At 38.0% G+C, this 25,012-nt stretch overlaps 2 protein-coding genes across 2 annotated transcripts; both read left to right on the top strand.

Annotated features, from left to right (window-relative positions):
- Window positions 1-6,497: 6,497 nt before the first annotated feature.
- LOC114350381 (uncharacterized) lies at window positions 6,498-7,976 on the top strand. The gene is made up of 2 exons (XM_028301155.1): window positions 6,498-7,276; window positions 7,307-7,976. The coding sequence occupies exons 1-2, from the start codon at window positions 6,604-6,606 to the stop codon at window positions 7,963-7,965; spliced, it is 1,332 nt and encodes a 443-aa protein (XP_028156956.1). The 5' UTR covers window positions 6,498-6,603; the 3' UTR covers window positions 7,966-7,976.
- Window positions 7,977-19,537: 11,561 nt separating this feature from the next.
- LOC114350379 (uncharacterized) lies at window positions 19,538-23,895 on the top strand. The gene is made up of 2 exons (XM_028301154.1): window positions 19,538-19,772; window positions 23,058-23,895. Coding segments are annotated over exons 1-2 (819 nt in total). The 5' UTR covers window positions 19,538-19,770; the 3' UTR covers window positions 23,875-23,895.
- Window positions 23,896-25,012: the final 1,117 nt, after the last annotated feature.

The following is a 25,012-nucleotide window of genomic DNA, read 5'->3' as shown; positions in this document are numbered from 1 at the left end:
CAAACACCTACCTCAGGCCAGTGTTGGAACTACTTAACCGTCCCGGTGATACCAAATTACTTTTAATAAGAAAGAACCTGACCCTGAGACTATTTAATTTAAGATCTTTAATATTAAGGGATAATTGCAGAAGTTCAATAAACTTATTATTTTGTTTTCGTTCCGTTTCATTAATTACAACGTAACAAGTGGCGCCCATTCTCGCGGTTCTTGAGGTAATTTGGTAGTAACGGGTCGTAAATACTTTTTAGTTTTCTCGGTGTTGGTAGTAGTTACTTGGTGAATGGTATTTGTAAAACGATTTTGTTCAAGTCTACGCTAACAATTTCAGATGGTGAGTAATTTTTATTTATTATGTATTTAGCTTAAATTAACTACTTTTACTGTAATACCTTAATGGATTGTTATACTCACGATCTGAAATTTGTCAAATTTGTATAAATTTTGCCAATAAATTTTTTTGCCCAATTTTTTTAATATTCTTGACTACTCTTCTCACAATACTTTTAATTAAATTAACGGAATCGTTCTGTCACATAGCTGATTGATGTAACAGAATGGACTTTAAAAAAAAATTAGGAATCATAAATAATAATAGTTAAGCACCTAATACTAGATTAGTTGTTATACTAGATTTAGTTATTAGCTATTACTAAAATAAAAATAAAGGTTTTTGCCCTACTTACTCGGTCTATTTAACAATTTTATATTTTCAATATTAAACATGGACTATACTATTAAATTCCTGTCACTTCAAAAATCCGAATTGGAATACGAGGTAGGCCTGCGTGGTGATACTCCGGCAGATACTGTTGTTGAACTACGGAGACAAATAACTAAATTATCACGCGGATTTTCATCCGAGGACATACTTGAGTCACATCTCGATGCACATGAAGATTTAAAAGGCGCTAGGGAGTGCTTGTACAAAAGTCAAAGTAATATTGGTACTCTTAAAACGAAATATGATAATAACTTATATTTGCGCACTCAAAACCTTTTGAATCACATTTATTACCGTCTTACAAGGATTAACCCAAACACACCTGACGACACTTCCCTCTTGTCAGAATTAAATAAACATCTAACTAACCAATACAAAGAAATTAATAAACTGGCACCTACTAAAACTAACACCTCAACATCAGAAAATACCAGTGAAGGAATGGAAACTAATAGCGCTACCACAAACATTGCCGTTACATGTGACCGTGGAATTGGTTCAGACCTTCACAAACTTAAATATGACGGAAAAACTTGCGTGCGTGCATTTATAGAAAAAGTTGACGAGTTTACCAAGGCCCGTAATATAAATTCTGACAGGATCTTATCGTTTGCTGCCGAAATTTTTACTGATAATGCCTTGCACTGGTTTCGAAGCATTCGAGACACCATTACAACCTGGGAAGAACTAGCTTTTCTCTTAAAAAAAGATTTTGGACAATTTGATTATGACTACAGATTAATGTCTGAGATTAGAGCAAGATCACAGGGTGAAAGTGAAAACATTACTGTCTACTTATCTATTATGCACTGTATGTTTTCACGTTTATCTCGCGCACCAAGTGAGGATGAAAAGCTAGAAATTTTATTACACAATATTAGACCTTGTTATGCTAGCATTTTAGCTACCTCCCCAGAAATAAAAAATATTGAAGCACTACGAACTCTATGCCGTAATTTTGAAAATTACCAATCTAGGTTGTTACAGTTTCGCGAACCACCAAAGGTAACATCGGAAACACTCGCTCCTGAATTTGCCTACAATAAACCTAGCACATCACAAACTAAAACATATAACAATACTATGTACAAACCCAATAACTACAACAAATATAATGACTATAATAAAACGAATAACACTCCTAACTACACTAATGCATTAGATACTGTACCGGTGAACTCCATTGCAAATAACAGTAATGTAAAATTGCCTTTCTGCCCTCGTTGTCGCACACACACCCACTCTCTGAAGAACTGTACAGCACCAAAATTTCTTATTTGCTTCAAATGCGGAAAAAAAGATGTTACTTATCCTACGTGTCCCGATTGCGTTAAGCCAGCAAACTACCCTTACCATAAAAATCCAAAAAACTAATAAAGATGGATTGTAGTAAAAAGTTTTGCCTACAAGATTGGGACAATTGGTTGTCATTTGTTAAAACCTTTTCCCAAACGTACAAGGTAGCTACAATCCTACATCCTAAACCAATTAATGATCCACGTCCCTACGTCAAAATTAATATTGCTAACAATGAGTCCCTGTCAATGTATGGTCTGTTGGACTCTGGATCTGTGGTCAGTATTTTAGGCAAAAACTCTCATGTTATGTTGACTAAATGTGGTTTTAAAATAGCTGATACTCAAATTATTGAAGTTACAGCTGCTGGTGGTCAGAGAATGAAATCGCTGGGAATCATGCATTTACCTATAGTTTTTAATAAAAAGTCTGCTACTATTACGGCTCACATTATACCGGAAGTGGATATTCCATTAGTTCTCGGAATTGATTTTTGGTCTTCATTTAATATTCTGCCCAATAATTTACCTAAAATTTCTTTTCTTTTTCAAGACGATCCTAAAGTCATGGAAATATCTTTAAATAATGGTATCCATTCTTATGAAAATCTCACTGAGCAGCAGAGAAAAATAGCTGATAAAACCATCAAGCAATTCACGGATATATCTTTTGAACATAAAGGTCTAGGCAGGACACACTTAATCACCCACAAAATTGATACTGGCGACGCCAGTCCTATTAAGCAAAGATATTACCGTATGTCACCGGTCAAACAAAAAATAATCGCGGAACAGGTTGACGAAATGCTTGCTATGGACGTAATAGAACCCAGCGAAAGTCCATGGTCTTCTCCTGTACTGGTGGTGGATAAAAAAGATGGAAAGCCACGTTTCTGCCTAGATAGCCGTAAACTAAATTCTATAACTAAGAAAGACGCCTATAACTTACCCTATGTTTCTGAAATTTTGGACAATCTAAGAGAAGCTAAATATATGTCAAAGCTAGACCTATCTAAAGCTTTTTGGCAAATTCCAATCCACCCCCCGGATCGCGAGAAGACCGCTTTCTATGTTCCAGGTCGCGGCACATTAATGTTCAAAGTCACTGCGTTCGGTTTGTCCAATGCTCCAGCAACGCAACAGCGTCTTGTAGATCTACTCTTCGGAAATGACTTTGAATTAAAGGTGTTTTGTTTCCTTGATGACGTCATCATTATCAGCAAAACATTCGAGGAGCACGTATCACTCCTAAATCGTGTGCTGACTAAACTAAGTGACGCAAATCTGACGATTAATCTAAGCAAATGTCAGTTCTTTTGCAGTCGGTTGCGCTATCTCGGGTACGTAGTGGATGAAAAAGGTCTCCGTACTGACCCTGAAAAGGTGGACGCTATTTTAAATTTTCCTACTCCTACAAATAAAAAGGAAGTTAAGCGTTTTCTGGGTACAGCTTCGTGGTACAGACGTTTCATTCCCCAATTCAGCACTATTGCTGGACCCCTAAATAAACTAACTTCCACTAAAAAAAATTCTCCAGCCTTTAAATGGACTCCGGAAGCGGATAGGGCATTTCAGCATCTGAAGTCACTTTTAGTAGAAGCTCCAATTTTGGCTTGTCCTAACTATGAAATGCCATTCGACGTCCATACAGATGCTAGCAATTTCGGGGTTGGAGCAATGTTGTCACAGACTATCGACGGCATCGAGCATCCGGTTGCCTACATTAGCCGGTCTCTCTCAGGTGCCGAACGTAATTATAGTGCGACAGAAAGAGAAGCTCTCGCTGTTCTGACTGCATTAGAACACTGGCGCTGCTATGTCGAAAACGGTAAACCATTCTCAGTCTATACAGACCATTCGGCCCTAAAATGGTTTCTATCTCTTTCAAACCCTACTGGTCGCCTTGCGACTTGCATTGTCAAGCCCCAGAAGGGGGAGAATTGACAATGAGAAGGGACAAGGATAAGAGAAATTTGTAGGGAGTCAAGCAAAGCGCCCGGGGAAAGAGCCCTGAGCAAGTACCTGCGCGCTCTCCCGAGATTCGGTTCGTACGCCGTGAGGCAGGAAGAACCATGGGTGGTGGTGGGANTATAGTGCGACAGAAAGAGAAGCTCTCGCTGTTCTGACTGCATTAGAACACTGGCGCTGCTATGTCGAAAACGGTAAACCATTCTCAGTCTACACAGACCATTCGGCCCTAAAATGGTTTCTATCTCTTTCAAACCCTACTGGTCGCCTTGCGAGGTGGGGTGTTCGATTATCCTCATTCAATTTCGAGATAAAACATCGTCGAGGCAAGGACAATATTATCCCGGATGCTTTGTCTCGATGTGCTGTCGCTGCAGTTACTACAACATCATCTTCCAGCTCAAGTGATGACACTATCAGCTCTTCCACACCCTCACCTCCACACACTACAGACAACTGGTATTTAAATATTTTTAACGGATGCTTAACGACACCATCTAAATTTCCAAATTTCAGGTTAGAAGGAAATGTTCTATATCGGTACATGAAATGTAACAACACCCTTCTTTCTGAATTTAGCTGGAAAGAGGTTGTTCCAAATGAATATCGCGATAGAACTATATTAGATAATCATGCTAATGAAACAGCAGCTCACTTAGGTGTTTTTAAAACGTATCGCCGCCTTCTATTAAAATATTATTGGCCTGGTATGTATAGCGATGTCGTTAAGGCGGTTACTAACTGTCAAGTCTGCCTCGCCTATAAACAACCTACTCATGGTACTCTAGGTAAAATGGGAAGACCAAAAGAGTGTTCACGTCCATTCCAGACACTCTCTATTGATCTGGTCGGACCCTTACCCGTTAGTAGAAAACAAAACTGTTACTTGTTTGTGATAACCTGCTGTTTTTCTAAATATTGCTTATTGTTTCCTCTTAGACAGGCTACTTCTACGGCTGTCTGTAAAATTCTAGAAGACAATGTATTCCTGGTTCATGGCATTCCTCAAACCATCATTATGGATAATGGCTCTCAATTTATAAGTAAGCAGTTAGACACTCTACTAAGTAAATATAAAATTCCAAACGTTCACTTTACACCAAAATACACACCACAGGTCAATACAGTGGAAAGATATAATAAAACTATAATAACAGCTGTATCCACACTTATTAACAATGACCACAGGGCATGGGATATATTTTTGCCTAAGATACAGTTCGCTATAAATAACTCCGTAAACGAAGTGACTGGCCATACACCTTCATTTCTAGTGCATGGTCGTGAATTGGTCACTTGCGGTTCACATTACATAGAAAATGATGTTTCAAACGAAATTTTGTTTCTACCACGAGACGCTTACGCGGAGAATTTGGGACATTTGGCAACGGTTTTTGACCAAGTTCAAACTGCTTTATGGCGTAGCCACCAAAAAACGACTCAACGTTATAACCTACGCAGAAAAGATGCTGAATTCTCAGTGGGTGATACCGTTTGGAAGAGGTGTTTTTTCCAAAGCGATAAAGCTGCTCACTTTGCGAAGAAACTAGCTCCCAAATTTGAGAAGTGCCGTATTATAGGTAAACGTTCCCCTCTTGTTTACATATTAGAAGATAAAGATGGACGTGATATTGGGGCCTGGCATATTAAAGATCTCAAACTGAAAATGTATGAAGCTTAGCAACGCTATTACGATAGTTTCGATTTAACTTAGGTTAAATCTTTTCTAAGGAGGGGGATATTGNCAAATGGCAATGCCAGATTTTGTATGGAAGGTGGCGTCTTTTTTTTTTCGCGCGGCCATCGACCAAACTTTGTTTTTTGATTACAAAATAGTGTAATAAACCAAACTTACTATGGCATGTATACCTCTAATCTCAGTCTGAACTAAGTTACGAGCATTAGAAGTTTAATGATTTTCATACTTTTTGCTTCATTTTTATTTGCTTTTTGCGCGCAAGTTTTGTAAGAAATTGCAACAAAATATTGCGCTATTTTTTTATTGCGCTGATTCTGCTGCATACTGATGTCTGGAGCCTTATAAGGATGGTATTGTTTGTTTACACATACAGTGTCATTATTTTGTTGCAATTTCTTACAAAACTTGCGCGCTAAACAGCAAATCTAGTATGAAAATCATCAAACTTCTGATGCTCGTAACTCAGTTCAGACTGAGTTTAGAGGTATACATGCCATAGTAAGTTTGGTTTATTACACTATTTTGTAATCAAAAAACAAGGTTTGGTCGATGGCCGCGCGAAAAAAAAAAGACGCCAATTTCCGGCATTGTCTTTTGTCACTAGTTGTGATGTTTGTCTCTCTCGCAAACATCCCAACCACCCTACACTTGGCGTAATGGGTAGACCTAAAGACTGCTGTCGACCATTCCAAATGCTAAGCATAGATTTGGTAGGACCACTGCCTGTGTCCAGGAAGCAAAATACATTTTTGCTCGTTATTACTTGTTGCTTCTCTAAGTACTGTATGCTTTTTCCCATACANTGTAAGTGCTAACATAGCACAACATAATTATAATATTACCACGCATTGATTTCGCTTTTATGATCATTGTTGTAGCTTAGTTTTCTAAATTTTGCAACACACACCCGAGTAAAAATGTCATACCCAATTAAATTCTTTTCGCTACAAAAGGCAGAACTCGAATATGAGGTTGAACTACGAGGCGGATCCGGTGATTCCGTATCGGATCTACGTAAACAAATTTCCAAATTAACTCACATTGAACCTGAAGACATACTAGAATCACACTTAGAACCAAACGAGGATCTCAAATTTGTAAAAGAGTCTCTGCTAAAGTCTCAAAATAACATTATTACTTTAAAAACTAAATTTGATAAAAATCTATTTCTTCGAACAGAGACACTACTTAACCACCTATATCATCGCATCAATAGGATTACCAACACTCCTGAAGTCGCTGACGTTTACAAGGTGTGCACATCTAATTTTAACTCGCAATACAAAGATCTCACCGTCTTAAAAAGCCAATTATCGATCTCTAACGCTCCTTCCACATCTGCTACTTCTAATGTCGATTCACCTGCTATTTCGGTATCTTGTGAGCGCAGTCTGACTTCAGACATAGCGAAACTAAAATTTTCGGGAAAAACTTGTGTACACTCCTTTATCCAAAAAACTGAAGAGTTTGTACAATCGCGAGGTATTTCTTTCGAAAAAATTCTGTCATTAGCTTACGAGATATTCACAGATGATGCACTTCACTGGTACCGATATAACAAAGATCGCGTAGGCACATGGCAAGAGTTGTGTACCATTCTCAAAAAGGACTTCAGTAGCAGTGACTATGATTATCGCCTCGCTGCTGAAATTAGGTCGCGCACACAAGGCGAAAAAGAAAATATTATAATTTACACTTCCATAATGCATGGCTTGTTTTCTCGCCTTTCCAAACCCTTTTCTGATGAAGAAAAATTAGAAGTTATTCTTCATAATATTCGCCCCTGTTACGCGAATACATTGGCTGCTTCTCCCGAAATTAAAAGTATAGACGACCTGGTATCAATATGTCGAAATTTTGAAAATATACAATCTAGATTCTCATCCTTTCAGGAGCCTCCTCGAGCATCTAGCAATACGCTCGCTCCTGAATTCGCTTACAAACATAGTACAACTTTTACAAATAACAATTACAAAAATCAACAAAATAAACCTTATTCTAATTACAAGTCTAACAATAACACTAACTATAAAAATACAACAGTAGCTGCCATACAAAGTGAAAATAATTCTGAGCCGGACGATATCAATAATGTTAATGTTATTACTCCGAATCCTTCACAAGGCTTTTGCCGGAGGTGCAGAATAAACGGCCATACACTGAAAACTTGTCGTAAAGACAGATACATTGTCTGCTTTGGGTGCGGTAAAAAGGATTTCAAGTATCCTAATTGTCCTGACTGTAACCCGAAAAGTGGTAATTTAAACCAAAAAAACTAGTCAACCTGGATTGGAGGAATGACACCGATAAGCTGACTCACAAATCTAAAAAATTCAATGCATCTGAGTGGCAAAATTGGCTAAATTTTGTTTCTTCTTTTTTTACTTACAACGCTGTCTCTTCAATCCAGGATAACAATGTTCCTGATATGAATGTATCCCGACCCTATGTATCTGTTTCTATTAATGGCAAACCACTAATTGGCTTGTTGGATACCGGTTCTTCCACCACAATTCTTGGAAATGGATGTCATGAATCCCTCTTAAAAGCTGGTCATGAACTTCAACAACCTGACACTTCTAAGTTTGTTACGGCTGGTGGCGAGAAACTGAGTTCTTTAGGAATCATCTACCTTCCAGTGAGTTTTTACGGACAAACTCACACTCTTAAAGCCTACGTAGTTCCAAACATAAAACACTCTTTTATATTGGGAATGGACTTCTGGAGGGTATTTGGCTTATTTCCCAAACATATTGACCATATCCTATATTATAAAGACACCGATAAAATTGTAACTGTTACTACTACCGATAACAACTCTGGATCTAATAACCTGTGCTCGTACGACCATTTATCGGGCAATCAAAAAAATCTGGCAGATCAAGTCATTTCACTGTTTCACGACATCTCCTACGAAAAACGTGGTTTAGGGCGTACTTCTCTAATTACTCATCCAATTGACACTGGGGATGCTGCCCCCATTCGTCAACGGTATTATAGGATGTCTCCGGAGAAGCAACGCATACTAGTCGAGCAATTGGATGACATGTTAAAGGAAGACGTAGTGGAACCGTGCGAGAGCCCATGGTCGTCCCCAGTTCTCTTAACGCCGAAAAAGAATGGCGAGCTGCGATTCTGTCTGGACAGTAGAAAACTCAATGCAGTAACAAAAAAAGATGCGTACAGTCTACCGTACATGGCAGAAATTTTAGATAATCTCCGCGACGCTCGATACCTCTCTAGTATTGACCTCTCTAAAAGTTTTTGGCAAATTTTGATTAGAGAAGAGGACAGACAGAAAACTGCTTTCTATATTCCCTCACGCGGCACGTTTCAATTTAAGGCCATGGCGTTCGGACTGACTAATGCTCCGGCCACCCAGCAAAGGCTAGTCGATACTCTCTTTTATGGTCCCGAATTTGAGCATAGAGTCTTCGTTTTTATTGATGACGTCATCATTGCGTCTAACACCTTTGAACAACACTTATCTTTATTATCAAGAGTTCTCGATAAATTAAAAACTGCCAACTTAACAATAAATTTTTCTAAGTGTCAATTCTTTAGGAACCAGCTTAAGTATCTGGGCTACGTGGTGGACTCAAACGGTTTGCAGGCTGATCCTGAAAAAGTTGAGGCAATCGTTAACTACCCCACACCAACGAATCGAAAAGAAGTTAGGCGATTCCTGGGCACCGCCTCCTGGTACCGTAGGTTTATCGAAAACTTCAGTACCTTAGCTAATCCTTTAAATAAGTTGACCTCACAAGGCAAAAACGCCCCTCCTTTTGTATGGTCTTCTGAGGCAGACCTAGCTTTTAAACAATTAAAAAAATGCCTCTCCTCTACACCTATTCTTTCTTGTCCTGACTATGACCAACCCTTTGAAGTACACACCGATGCTAGTGACTACGGTATTGGAGCGGTGTTGTCTCAAACTTTAGACGGACGTGAAAAAGTGATAGCGTATATGAGCAAGTCGCTATCGAAACCAGAACGCAATTATAGCGCAACTGAACGCGAAGCATTAGCCGTACTCACCGCAATTGAACATTGGCGTTGTTACTTGGAAAATGGTCTTAAGTTTACTGTATTCACAGACCATTCTTCCCTCAAATGGTTCTTAAACCTTAACAACCCAACTGGGCGATTAGCTAGGTGGGGAGTACGTCTATCTGCTTACAATTTTGACATCAAACACCGAAAAGGTTCCGAAAATGTAGTTCCGGATAGTCTATCACGTTCTGTTCCTGTCTCTGCTATTAATGTAGTCGACAATAACTTTCAAAACACTAACGACACCTGGTTTTTGAAAATTTTTAATGGTTGTCTCAAATCTCCAACATCATTTTTAAATTATCGCGTCGAAAATGGTAAACTGTTTCGCTTCATGAAATCTCTAAACCCTCTTACACGTGAATTTGAATGGAAGGAGGTGGTTCCCTCAGAATTCAGAAATGACATTATTACGAAAAATCATTCCGAACCTAGTTCTGGTCACTTCGGAATTTTCAAAACCCATAAACGTATTAGCTTGAAATATTTTTGGCCCAATATGCATCAGGATGTTGCTAAATTTGTCACTAGTTGTGATGTTTGTCTCTCTCGCAAACACCCCAACCACCCTACACTTGGCGTAATGGGTAGACCTAAAGACTGCTGTCGACCATTCCAAATGCTAAGCATAGATTTGGTAGGACCACTGCCTGTGTCCAGGAAGCAAAATACATTTTTGCTCGTTATTACTTGTTGCTTCTCTAAGTACTGTATGCTTTTTCCCATACGCCGTGCTACGGCCGAAATAATTGCCAAAATTATAGAGGATAACGTTTTCCTGGTTCACGGTATCCCTAGTACTGTTATTATGGACAACGGGAAACAGTTTGTTAGTAATATTTTGAAAAATTTATTTAAATACTATAATATTCCTAATATTTTTTATACACCTTTATATACACCACAAGTAAATACTGTTGAACGTTATAATAAAACCATAATGACATCAGTTTCTTCCTTTATTGAGCGTGATCATAGAGTCTGGGATACAAACATTCCTAAAATCCAATTTGCCCTCAACAGTGCTGTAAATGAAGTGACTGGTTATACACCTTCATTCTTGGTTTTTGGCAGAGAGTTAATATCCTGTGGTTCTCATTACGTTGATTCAGACTTAGAAAATCAAATCACATTTGCACCTCGTGATAGTTACGCGGAAAACTTAGGAGCTTTGCACAAAATATTTGACAAAGTTCAACTATCACTTGTGAAAGCTCACTCTAGGAACAGCACAAATTATGACTTGCGACGCAAGAATGTTGACTTTAACGTTGGTGATATCGTCTGGAGAAAAACATTTTATCAAAGCGATAAAGATAATAGATTTTCTAAAAAGTTAGCCCCCAAATTTATCAAGTGTAAGATTATAGGAAAAAAATCTAAACTAGTTTATGAGCTTCAGGATATGGCAGGTAACAATTTAGGAACTTGGCATGTCAAGGACTTCAAGTTGACCTAGATTTCGTAGTACCCTTAGGCAAGCGGATTTTACAAGAAAAATCCTAACCTAAAAAGGGGGGTATGTAACGGCTCGTTAAATATTCAACTTAAAACTATTACAACTTAACTTAAAACTTAAAACTACTTAAAAACTAAACAAATATAATACAAATATATCTTATTAACTATATTTACATTGAATTAAACAACTAAAACTGTACATGTTGTAAGCTTAGNAAAAATAACTAAAACTATCAAATACCTAAAACAACAAAAAACTGTAAACAAGATTTTATTCTTATCACTAAATAAATAACATTTACAAAACAAATAATTACATAAATCACTTAAAACTAGCTTAAAATAAAATAAATCAACTTACAGTGACCTTGCTAATGGTTCGTTTATCGGTCGCGCGGGACCCTAAGCAGCTTTCTCTTCAATCCTTTATTGCGTCTGGGCATTGGTCAAAAACATCGTATGATTTTAATGGGCGGTGCCTAAGGCCGTTTGACCTTTAAAAATCGACGGCCGGGGCACGTCTCCCCGGCTTCATTTCGACAAACCAACTTGAAAAGTACGGCCGCGTACCTGCCTATCGCCGCCGCGCCGATTCCATTTCAAATAATTTATAGTGTGTAGTGCAAATGCACTAAATACAAACTTATAAAGTACAATAAAATTAGTAGTCGTTTCATAAATAAGTACGATAAAACTGTGTAGTGAATACATCCCCGATAGGGTAAGTGATGAACAAGTATTTCTTCTTTCGCTTTAGTTTTAAGCAGATAATGTAACTACAAGTTGCGATTAGTTAGTGCCTATCTATCCAGCTTTGTTGAAAACCTAATTATGTCGCAAATTCCTGTAGCAGAGATCAGTTAGTAATTATTCGCTATTGGCGTAATTATTCATACAAATTGTTAATTTAAAGCATTTGGCGTAACTAATAATAAATCATAATATTATTTACTTCATTTTAATTATGCTGTGTTTGTAAACTCCGATCTGATTGCATTTATCGCCACTTCGCCTGCTATCCTACTTACTTAGGCTCGACTTTCTTGGCTTGGTTTGACGATGATTGCAGTCTCCGGATGTTGAGACCGGAAGTGGCTTAAGCTGGAATGTTCATTCCCAGGGATCGAATTTCGGGACTAACGCGGAGGCAAACGCGTACCATCTGCGGCTCGAGATTCAAGGCGCCTCCAGCTGACAGCGACTACGTCCAGCACCTACGGCCACCATCTACCTTCGGCCGCCCTCGCCAGGGAAGTCACGGACCGCGAGAGCATACCCACAGTCGGGCATCCGAACCCCGCCCTCATAATTTGTAATTTTATCTGTGTACGCTAGTGTTCATTATTTATTAATTTCCCGCTACGCGACACTGGCGCCTCAACTTGGTTTTTTTATGGACTGATGGGTTTGCTTTCGTAGTAAGTAGCTGTGTGTTGTGTCACAAATATTTTGTGGTTGTGTGCTTTCTTTTGTGTAAATTCCTTCTTGTTTTTTTTGGTTTGTTTTTTTTTGTTGCCTATTTTGGTGTGCTTGTAACGGCTCGTTAAATTACTCAACTTAAAACTATTACAACTTAACTTAAAACTTAAAACTACTTAAAAACTAAACAAATATAATACAAAAATATCTTATTAACTATATTTACATTGAATTTAACAACTAAAACTGTACATGTTGTAAGCTTAGTCCGGCGCGAGCGCAAAGATGTTATTTAAATTATTTGGATTGCGCGCTCAGTGAACGTCAGATTATGACCTTGCGAGTGAACGCTTCTTACGACCGGCTCGTCTCGGCGCTTATGTCACTCGCAGTCCCTGCGAAGCTTCTAAACGCACGGACGTACACCTCGCTTAGAAAAATATTACTCGCGATCCACGAGGTCGAACTTTCTAATACTTATCGAATTATTTAAATTACTTGTTGTGCTTCCCCAGTCTCGGGGCTCCTTCCTCCGTCAAGAGAACCGCTGCTGTGCGACCATCGTCTGTCGCCTGCCCCGTGACGCCGAACCTGACGTGGCAAGCGTTGCTTGTCGCTGCTGCCACTACGAGCGAACCAAGGACAGTGCGGTTGGATTTTTAGAGACTCTAGTAGTGCGTCGGTTGAGACTAATTTTAGGAACTCACTCCCTGAGAATTAAATTAATTAATAAATAGATTTATCAACTTCTTTTGTTTCCTTTTTTTCTCTCTTAAATAGATTTTGTTACCGTCATATCTAGAAGGCTGGTACAATACATTTTAGTATAAACAAATTAAAGTAAGGGACAAGGTAACGTTTAACTCCATTGAACAATTTAACGTAAGGGACACAAATATTTTTTTCTTTCTTTCTTTCTTTTCGTTGCTATAAAGGGCATTAATATATTTGTTAAAGATTGTAAAAAAGTTAATGTAAAAGACATTTTTAAAGTGCTAGTGTCCTTAACAGTAAATTGTTAGAATATTATGAATACTACATTACATTAATCATGAATTCTACACAGTTGTCAGACGTACGTTGCATCCCTTTTTATGATAATTTTCTGCCAAATCAGTTGATGTAAGGGACATCATTTTTAAAGATATAGAAATTCTAAATATAACATTCGATAGAGCGGAAAATTTGCAATCGAACTGTATATAAAACTCAATTTCGACAAATTGTCCCTTACAGCAATTCACATTTCCTGTGACGATAATCGTCAACTTAATTTTACGATTTTATACCGCCCTTATGTCGGGGGCATAAGCGTTAACTTTGAGTGTCTCGGACGAGTCGGGCGAGCGCTTATTTGATTTTACTCAAGCAACGTATCAATGACGCACTGTGAGCTCATGACATGACTCGTGAATGATTTTCAATATACCCTCAAAAAAATTCATTATTTTAGTATCCGTATTGTAGCTTGCAGTACGTTTTGTATGATTTATTTATTGTTCCGGCTGATCTGTCAAGGAAGAGTACTCTTAGTATTGCGGTTTTCCTGCAAGTGTATATCACATAAATATCACAGAATTAAAGTAAAATTAACTACAATGAGTTTTGGGTGTAAATACATGGTCTTCGAAGTAAAAGTACACAACAGCATCAATCTTGTTATTTCCTAACACTTGGAATCGATGGAACGTCAAGATGATTCTGATGTTTCAGAACACGAAAGAGAAGCGAGTGAAGATAATGTTTTGCCAAATACGAGTACTGCATCGAGTACAAAAAAGTACAAAAAAGTAAAATCATCGCATTTTACCAAATCTCAAAATGGATTTAAGTGTAATATTTGTGATAAAAAATTATCAGTTAAAAGTTCACATTCAACGTTCGTAAGTCATTTAAAATCACACGAAAGTGCCGCAACACGCAGAACAAATGTGAGTAAAAAGAATAAGCAGTCACAACATTTTGATCAGTTAGTGCTTAACTTTGTAATACATGGAAACCACGCTTTTAGTATTGTCGATGAGGAGCATTTTAAAAAAATGTTGAATGGTCTCAATTCCAATTATTCGCCATTGAGTTCTACTACTCTTACTGTCAACATTCAGAAATTATTTAAAATAAAACAGAAGGAAGTCATCGAAACATTAAAGACCATTACAAATAAAATTTCCATAACATTTGATTTTTGGACTTCTATCACAAACAAACCGTACGTGGTTGTAACAGCACACTTTATAAACAATAGTTCTACGTTGCAGTCATTCATCCTGGACTTTGATTTAATACCATATCCACACAAAAGTGAGAATATTCTGAATAAAATTGTAGAAATATTCGATTTATATGGATTAAAGAAAAAAATTCTTTCGATTACTACCGATAATGAGAAATCGAATGTGAAGTGCTTAGAGTTACTTAAGCTATTTCATGATGATTACGAAGATGTGATCCATACAAGGTGTTTGGCACATATTTTAAATTTAGCCGTTAAGAAAGGATTACAAGAGGTTCAAAATCCTATAGCAGCTGTGTCTAAATTAGTGAACGTAATTAATTTTTCGCCGAAAAAAAAACAGGCATATTTCGAAGCCTGCACCACATTGAACATGCCACAGTTAGGTTTGGTAAAGGAAATTAATATTAGGTGGAATTCTACCTACCTGATGTTAAAACGAGCATTCGAAATTAAAGATGCTCTGAATTACATTTGTCAGAACAATACTGATTTTCAACAATATTTAATTGAAGATTCACAATGGAACCATGTAAAATTATTCATGGATTTGTTAATGCCATTTTATGATGCCACATTATTATTATCAAAGTCAAAATATCCAAGTATATACTATGTATTACCCATACTTGATGTTCTTCTAAATCAAACTTCTAATGTTGAAATAGATGATGACCTTATAAGAAAAGCTGCTGCAGCTATGTTTGCCAAGTTGCAAGAATTTTCACCTTTACTGCGTACTGATTATGCTAAGTTTTCTGTCGTGTTGGATCCAAGGCTAAAAACTGATTATTTTTCTGGAATGAATGATTATGAAGACCCTCTGACGTCTATAACCTTATTTTATAATCACAAATATAACCTTCAAAATCAAGGAGATCAACAACCTGAGCCTTCTATATTGTCGGATTCATCGCCAGCAAACTCGGCTAATACATTTTCTTCGATTTACAAACGGAGAAGAAGTAACGAGAGTGAACTTCAAAAATATTTATCATATCCGATCGAGACAGAGGAAACAGATGTTATATCATGGTGGAAAACGCAAGAAAAAAATTTACCACATTTACAATCTATGGCGTTTGATATTTTATCAATACCTGCTACAAGTGTCCCCAGCGAACAATCATTCTCTAAGGCAGGAAATTTAATTAATAAAAAAAGAAATCGTCTGGGTGACAAAAGTATAAGATCTTCAATGTGCTTGTCATCGTGGCTAATTTTTTTTGGAAACAATGTATAACAATTAGGTACTTTATTATTTCCAATTTCAAATAATATTCGTTTTTATTTAATTTGAAAATAAATGCAATACAAAAATACTTGTTTTATTCATACTAAGCCATAACCTGAATAATGGCTATAGCCTTATAATAAGCCTACTACTCGAAAAAGACTAGTCGGAAATAAAGCCTAAAAGGCTATTTAGGCCTATAGGTTTTTTTTTAAACCTATAGGCTTTTTAAAATGAGTAGCCTTTTAAAAGCCTAGTAGTCTATCATGGCCAAAAAAAGAACTAAATAGGCTTAATTTTAGGCCTAAAAGCCTATAGGCCCCGGGAACACTAGGTGAGTTGCTTCGTGATGTTCGCAAGAGCAATCCGTATTTCTCCAATTTGCGCTGCTATATCAGGATTGATTTTTGATGCAGTTGCAGGAGACTGGGTATTCTTACAATCGTTACAGCGCCAGGCGGCCTTCCGATCGCCGAGTTTGCGAAAATTGGTCTCCGTGATGCCAGCACAGGGAAAGTCGAATTGGCGTTTGCATGAACTACACGCCGGACCATCCGACACGTTACTTCCNCAAAAAAAAAATGATTTTTACATGAGGTATACAAATAAGAGTAAATGGATTTATTTCAATAAATTGTCTATTTACATAATCAATTGCATGAAAAGGCGTTTATTTTTATATATTACTTACTAATTATGCTAATCAATGAAATGATCATTTACAGAATGTTTACAACTATTTTGGCGTAGTTCAAAAGAGGTTAAAATATCGATCGATTTCATTTATTTTATGTCTCAAAGAAAGAGGATCAATCATTAAAATAGATGACCATTTAGATTTTTTTATATGCCGTTTTAGCTAATTTAAAAAGATCATTTAAATACATGCCTTTTTTTTTGTTGCCTATTTTTGGTGTGCTGTTACCTTTATATTAACGCTTTTTTAATATCTATTAATTAAGCTTTGTAACAGTCGGAGTTATTTTATTTTCTATTTAGGATAGACGCTACGAAGAACTGGTTCATCACTTAACCTATTACATAATATAATATCTCAAATCAATTTTAATATTTTTTAAAGGTTCCGTACATATTTTTTGAGCCGTGTTTTGAATTGTTGTCGAATTAATTTGGTTTTACATAATTATTTTTGAAGGTTCCGGATAATTTAAGTAATTTTAAAATCCTTCTGAGGACATTTTAGATAGTCCCTTGGAGCCTGCTGACGATATAAAAGGTGTTGAAGAGACTCTCAGCAAGGTTAAAAACAATCTAAAATCAAATTTAGATAGGAACACTTTGTTACGTACACAAAACTATCTAACGGCCGNCCTGAGACTTATATTAATTATTAATAAAAAAATTTGGCTATTCTTTTGTTTCTCTTTTTCTTCCTCTTAAATAGATTTTGTTACCGTCATATCTAGAAGGCCGGTACAGCATTGCTTTAGGTGATTGTGCGTGGAATTGTCTTGAGGGACCAGGAGTATTGAAAGGGCGTGAAGGGCCAGGCATATTAAATGGCTTCAATGGCGGGAAGTTATAGGGCTTAGGTTGTAACGCAACGGGTGTCTGAGCGCCATAAGAGATTTTAGGTTGGTTAAATGAGGGCATAGACTGCAACCTTCTGTCGGGAATGTATTCATTACGATGCTGTAAATACAGGGTATTCATCTCTTCGTGCACAAATTCTAATGCCTGTTCGATTGTATCAGGTCGCATGCATCGAATACGTGACCCTAACGGGTCGCGGAGACCACGTAGATATGATTGTAGTGTTAACTTCTTATATAATGTACGTTTGGCCTCAATAGTGCTCGGTATCGTTTCATGCAAACTGATATAAGTTATAACAATGCTAAACAGATTTTGACACTTTTCATAAAATTTCTGCGGGGTTCCTGAACCCTGGGTAAGTAGTGACAAATCATTATAGAGCGAGGTCTCATCGCGGTGATCGGCAAATGTATTTATTAGAATTTTACGAATGTCATTCCAGTTCTCCGGGATACCATTCGAATTTATTGTAGTAGAGGCGGCCCCTGTGATCTTGTTTAAGATTCCATTAATTAGGGACAAATTACTCAATCGATACTCGTCACCTCCTCTCATAAATTGTGCTACTAATTGGTCACATAAATGAATAAATCGAGTAAGGACATTAGAGTTCCCGTCAAACTCAGGAACGAGCCGGAGGGCTTTATAAATCTGGTCTACAATTGAATCACTCATCTTACTGGATTCAAGATTAATCTCTTCGTCTATAATTTCTAAATCTCTATTCGAATCTAATGTTCTCAATCTATTATCTATACCTAACCTAAAGGACCGTGATTGTCTTGGATGAAAAATATTGGTAGCATATAGGGACACTAAAATAAAGGAAAGCAACTCTAGTAAGATCTAGGTACTTACATAAGCATTTTCGATTTCTCTGCCGTATCGATGTCTGGATACACTCTGGACTGCAGCTCTTGTAGGTTCTGGATAGCCGTTCGCCGTGATCGATTCACTGACTCTACTTTACGACTATCCTACCGACTGCGCCAATTACGAAGGCTACAGTCGAAGGGTGCAAAGAAATGTAGAAAATTAATTAACTTAATTTATTGGATAAAATTAATTTAAATTACAGTAATAATAATTAGCTAATAGGTGACAGATGATCGATGTAAGAATCAAGAGTGAAATTTGGAGCGGCCGCGATCGAGGTCGAGTGCGGCGGCGGGTGCTGCGTCGGCGCTTCTTGCTAGGCCTTGGTTTCTATGCGGCGACGTAGTCGCGTAATTGCTAATCAGCAGTATCGGTGACCTACTAATACGTAACAGGTGTCTATGGATAGGGCTCGCCGAGACGAATCCAAAAAGCCGAAAAACGCCGGGGGTGGCCCTAGAAAATTTTGTATGAAACGATGTCAATCGAACGTCACGGAAGTGCTAAACCGAAAAACCGAAAAGGGTGAATCTATTTAAGCGAAAAAATTTTGAAAATCCGACCAAAAATTACCAAGTTATAAAATTTTGTATGAAAAAATTGTAAGTCAATATTAAAAATCTAAAAAATTGAATAAAATCGCCAGGAAGGGTGCTAGGGGTCACGAAAAAAAATGGCGCTCAAAATGATGTATATGTATAACCTATAGGTAGGCGTAGGAGTATTTTTTTTTTTTTTAGCAGCTTTATGATAAGGATTTTATTTTCAAATGATTCTTTTTATTTCTTTCTTAATTTTTTGCATGCGATTTGCTTATGCCTGCTGGCTTAATAATAATTTTACTCATATTTTCTTTATTTTTCTGAAATGCTTTTTCTTTTGCATTTTACTTTTCTTTTGCATTTTTCATTTTTCTAATTTCTAATACTATTTTATTTAATTTAATTTATTTCTAGAAGATTAGGTGAGCACATTGAGCTTCACGATGCACAGTTTGGTTTCAAACCAGGTCTGTCCACAGAGAGTGCCATCTTCTGTCTCAAGCAGACTGTGCAGTACTATACAGCTAGAAAAACCCCGGTTTATGCTTGTTTTTTGGACTTATCGAAGGCATTCGATTTGGTGTCGTACAATTTATTATGGAATAAGCTGCATTGTGAAACTAATGTGCCCACTGAAATCATATCCATATTTAAATATTGGTATGATAATCAGAATAATTGTGTAAAGTGGGCTGGCTCGCGGTCCGACATGTATTTTTTTTTTATTTATTTAAACTTTTATGCCAAAATAAATTTGTACATAAGGCGAACTTAATGTATGGGTTGCAGTGTGGGGTGAGACAGGGAGGGTTGAGCTCGCCCAAGCTCTTCAACCTATACATGAACGGGCTGATCAGGNTCGGTTTTAATTTTTTTGTTAAAATTATTTTTTTTCATGCTTTTTAGTTGATTAGTCCTTGTTATTGTCACTGAAGAGGGACAGTACCTATGTTTAATCACATCACATCAATCATATCACAATCCAAGTGTAAATAATCTTCCTAGCAAAATACAGGCTCCCTACTTTAAATATCGGCAACTAAAAAGTATCAATGTATTATATTACGAAATTGATTATTTACAAACATCTAATGGACGTGTATTTCTGTGAATAAATGAATTTGAATTTGAATTTGAATTTGTGTCAATGTATGTATCAACAAATGAGTATTGAGTATCATCTAACTCCTAACTTATGTTGTTTGACCTTTCATCATCAGCTCATCTTAAATACCTGAAATAATACAACTGTATGTANTTTATAAATAAATACAAACATATAGCGGACAAAGCCGTAGGCAAAAGCTGAGTACCTCTATTATGCTATTCTCACGTATAAAAAATATTATCTAGGTACTGTAAGTCCAGCAGTGGACGTCATTTGGCTGAAACGAACGAACGAACGAACGAACGAACTGTAAAGTTTATCAAGTGTAAGTAAAAATCCGTTTAGTAGTTTTTACGTGAAAGAGTATCAAACATCCATACTCACAAAGTTCCGCATTAACTTACGACATTAGTAGGTAGAATGCTAAAACTGAATAATTTTAAATCTATACTTAATATTATAAAGCTGAAGAGTTTGTTTGTTTACTTGAACGCGCTATAGCCCATTTATTGAGGAAGGCTATAGGCTATATACTATCACGCTACGAGTAAGTAATAGGTGCAGAGCAAAAATGAAAAATGTTGCGAAAACGGGTTTTCATGCATACGAAGTCGCGGGCACAGCTAGTTAATCATAATATTCAACAAATTACTTGCTCAGTGACAGTGATTCAACTAGCAGCCGCCCGCGATTTCGTCATATTATTTTCAATCCTTTAATAAATAAATTCCGTTCTTAGTGGATGTCTACACCCTATAAGGAAACCTGCCAAATTTCAAGTTTGTACCTAAGTGTTAGTTAATACCGGCCGGCACCAATACCTATCAAAATTGTAATTACAGTAGAACGCCGATTATCCGAACGCCGATTAACCGAATCGCCAATTATCCGAATCGGTCCTAAGCGTAATATAAAAAATTTAAACCAAGTAATTTTTGTTTTGTTGTATTGTAACAAGTTGGAACTCACAGGAGTCTAGATATTTTTCAACTGAGCGTTATTGTAGAACTCTAAACACAGTTAATAAAGTATATTCTATGTGTGTCAGTTCGTTTTTAACTCGTTTTTTCTTTATTACTAGTCTATGATACTTCTAAAGGTATACTCAAAGGGAGACCGTTTGGTGGAGTGGCACTATTGTGGAGGAAGTCTGCGTTCCCGTGTGTGTCAATAGTGGAATGCCATAGTGTGCGTTTGGCGGCTATTAAGATTCTCCTTGGCGGTGGCAAATCAGTGTTAGTGATTACTGTGTACATGCCTACTGACTCGGCGGCTAATCTTACGGACTTCGCGGAGTGTATGGGTGAAATAAGTGCGTTAGTTGAAACAAACAATATAGAATCGGTATTCGTATTAGGGGACTTCAATGCACATCCTGGTGAGCAGTTTTCGCATGAACTATTGAACTTTTGTACTGAACAATCGTGGTCGTGTATTGACATGGAGTTTTTACCTACTGATACCTATACTTATGTGAGCGAGGCACACGGTTCCCGCCGATGGCTCGATCACTGTATAGTAACTAGCGCCGCGAGGCATACTGTGGTCAATGCCTCGGTCTTAAATCATAATGTATATTGGTCAGATCATTATCCTTTGTTAATTGAGTGTAATATAAATAAAATCTTGTCAAAAGTTGTCACCTCAACATCAACTTATAATAAAGTTAAATGGGGTGAAAGAGATAATGACCAAATAAAGAGATATTTTGACGCATGTAATAGTAGGTTACGTCTAATAGATTTTCCTGCAGATTTTTCTAAATGTGGCGACAAAACATGTTCTAATATCGACCATAGAACAATACTAACGTCAATGTACCATGATATTATATGTGTTTTAAAAGAATCAGCAGAGAGTACTTATAGGGAGAAAAAGCGTAAAAGACATAAATGTATAACTGGTTGGAATAAACATGTGAGTGTTGCTCACAGGGAGGCTCGGTTTTGGTATCAGTCTTGGTTACAATATGGTAAACCCAATTACGGTTTTATTCATGATAAAATGTGTGACTCTAAAAAACTGTTTAAAGCTAAATTAAAATATTGTCAAAACAATGAGCAACAAATTAAGATGGACATTATCGCTCAAAATCATACTGAAAAATGCTTTAGTAAATTTTGGAAAAATACCAATAAATTGAACCCGAAACCGAGTCTACCGGCGAGTGTAGCCGGTATGTACGAACCGACCGACATAGCAAATGCCTTCCGGAAGCACTTCAAAGTGGAGTCCCCTCTCCTTCAGGAGTCTAGGGTGTTCGATGCTGGATGTCGTGTCGAGGATTTGTCTGTCAGGTTTTCAGCGCGAGAGGTCGCCTCCATAATTAAAAACATGGTCAGAGGTAAGTCTCCTGGTCACGATGATCTCAGCATCGAGCATCTAAAGTATGCGGGAGTCCATTTGCCGCGAGTTCTGTCTATGTTCTTTAATCTTTGCATAAGTCACTGTTACTTGCCGGAAGAGTTGATGTTCACAGTTGTAGTGCCTATTATAAAAAATAAAACTGGGGATGCCTCAGATTTGTCCAATTATAGGCCTATATCTTTAGCCACGGTTATAGCTAAAGTGCTGGATAGTCTGCTTGATAGAAGATTAGGTGAGCACATTGAGCTTCACGATGCACAGTTTGGTTTCAAACCAGGTCTGTCCACAGAGAGTGCCATCTTCTGTCTCAAGCAGACTGTGCAGTACTATACAGCTAGAAAAACCCCGGTTTATGCTTGTTTTTTGGACTTATCGAAGGCATTCGATTTGGTGTCGTACAATTTATTATGGAATAAGCTGCATTGTGAAACTAATGTGCCCACTGAAATCATATCCATATTTAAATATTGGTATGATAATCAGAATAATTGTGTTAAGTGGGCTGGCTCGCGGTCCGACATGTATGGGTTGCAGTGTGGGGTGAGACAGGGAGGGTTGAGCTCGCCCAAGCTCTTCAACCTATACATGAACGGGCTGATCGGGGAGCTCAGCAGCACATATATAGGATGCCATGTAGGTGGCGTGTGTGTAAACAACATTAGTTATGCTGACGATATGGTGCTGCTGAGCCCGTCGATTGGAGCATTAAGAAGACTTCTACACATGTGTGAAGAGTATGCGGTGGCTCATGGGCTTAGATACAACTCGCTTAAAAGTGAGTTTATGTTGTTTCAAGCTGGTGCGGCCGGGAGTCAGCGGAATGTACCATCTGTTACTCTCGGAGGCTCACAACTAAAAAGAGTTCACCAATTTAAGTATCTGGGTCATTGGGTCACTGACAGCCTGTCAGACTCTGCGGATATTGAGAGGGAGCGTAGGGCTCTGTGTGTTCGCTGTAATATGTTGGCTCGTAGATTCGCACGTTGTAGTAAACCAGTTAAGCTGACGCTTTATAAAGCATATTGTCAATCATTCTACACGTGCGGCCTATGGGCTAGCTTTACGCGGCGGGCTTATAGTGCAGTACGCGTCCAATACAATAACGCGTTCAGGATGTTGTTCGGCCTGCCGCGACACTGTAGTGCATCAGCCATGTTTGCTGAGGCGCAGACTGATTGTTTCTACACTATCATCAGAAAGCGCTGCGCCTCGCTGTGGGCGCGGGTGCGCGGCAGCTCGAACAGCATTCTGCGCGCGCTGGCTGACCGGTGGGACTCCCCGCTGATGCGCCGCTGGCTGCAGCTTCATGCTCCGGTCACTCGCTATGAATACCTATAGCGCAGGAGTCACACTGGAAGCCATATTACATAAATAATTACCTACTTGTCATTAGCTTATTACTAACACTAGATTAAGATTATCATGTTACTAACACATATGGATGTAATGTCTGAAATAAACGTTTTATTATTATTATTATTAATACAATTTTTCTTATTCTAACATGCTTTTCTTCTTTCTATGCTATTACATTTTTTGCCTAAATTACTAACATACAAACGTATATAATTTGCCAATTATACATTGCAGTATGCTTAACTACTATTTCTTTTGTTTACTACATTACAAATTTTGATGCAATAACATATAAAGCTATTCCTACTTGCTTTGTTCAACAACAGACTGTGCAAATTTTCTTTTTTGACATCCATATCAAATTTACAACTTAAATCATAGCGCTCGCGCTCATGAATGGGACACTCTGTGAGGAGATGGATTACCGTCTCTTCGCATGCTGGGTCGCAGGCGCATGATGGGTTGTCCCTGCACTTGAAACGGTTCAAGTACTGGGAGAACCCACCATGCCCCGTCAAGACTTGGGTGAGCATTCCCGTCGGGCCTATCTTCCGGACAAACCTATATGCCTGGATGGCGTCTGGGAAGAAAACCTTTGTTATCGACGCGGTATCGCCCTCTAGATACCTGTTGTTCCACTGATCTAGTGTTGTATCACGAATGACTCTCTTAATGTGTGATACAGGGCACTTGTCGTAATCTGGCTTTCTTTTAAGTAGCAGAGCCGCCTCCTTCGCGAGTTCGTCCGCGCGTTCGTTGCCTGGAAGACCTGCGTGGGCTTTCACCCAGAACAAAGACACAGCTTTGCCCTGGGCCAAGCCCGTCCGCAGGTTCTTCCTAGAATATTCTTCAAGAGGGTGAAGTGAGCTATGGTTTGCGATCGTCTCCAGCGCTGCCCTCGAATCGCTGTATACACCATAACTCTCTTCCCCCCCTCTCAGGATTATGCCCGAAGCTTTCCATATAGCCAAGAGTTCCGCCTGGTAGACTGAGCAGTACGCAGACAGAGCAAGTTTGAGGCTACTGGTCTCGGCCTCATTATTCCATACGGATAATGCGGCTCCGACTTTCCCCTCAATCTTACTTCCGTCTGTAAAGATGCGCACCGCTTGCATGTTAC

Source organism: Ostrinia furnacalis, unplaced genomic scaffold (assembly GCF_004193835.3).
Source record: "Ostrinia furnacalis isolate ACB-3 unplaced genomic scaffold, ASM419383v2 OfSCF0876, whole genome shotgun sequence".
NCBI classification, from domain to species: Eukaryota; Metazoa; Arthropoda; class Insecta; order Lepidoptera; family Crambidae; genus Ostrinia; species Ostrinia furnacalis.
Note: the sequence above shows the minus strand (reverse complement) of the source record. Positions and strands in the feature narration are given on the sequence as shown.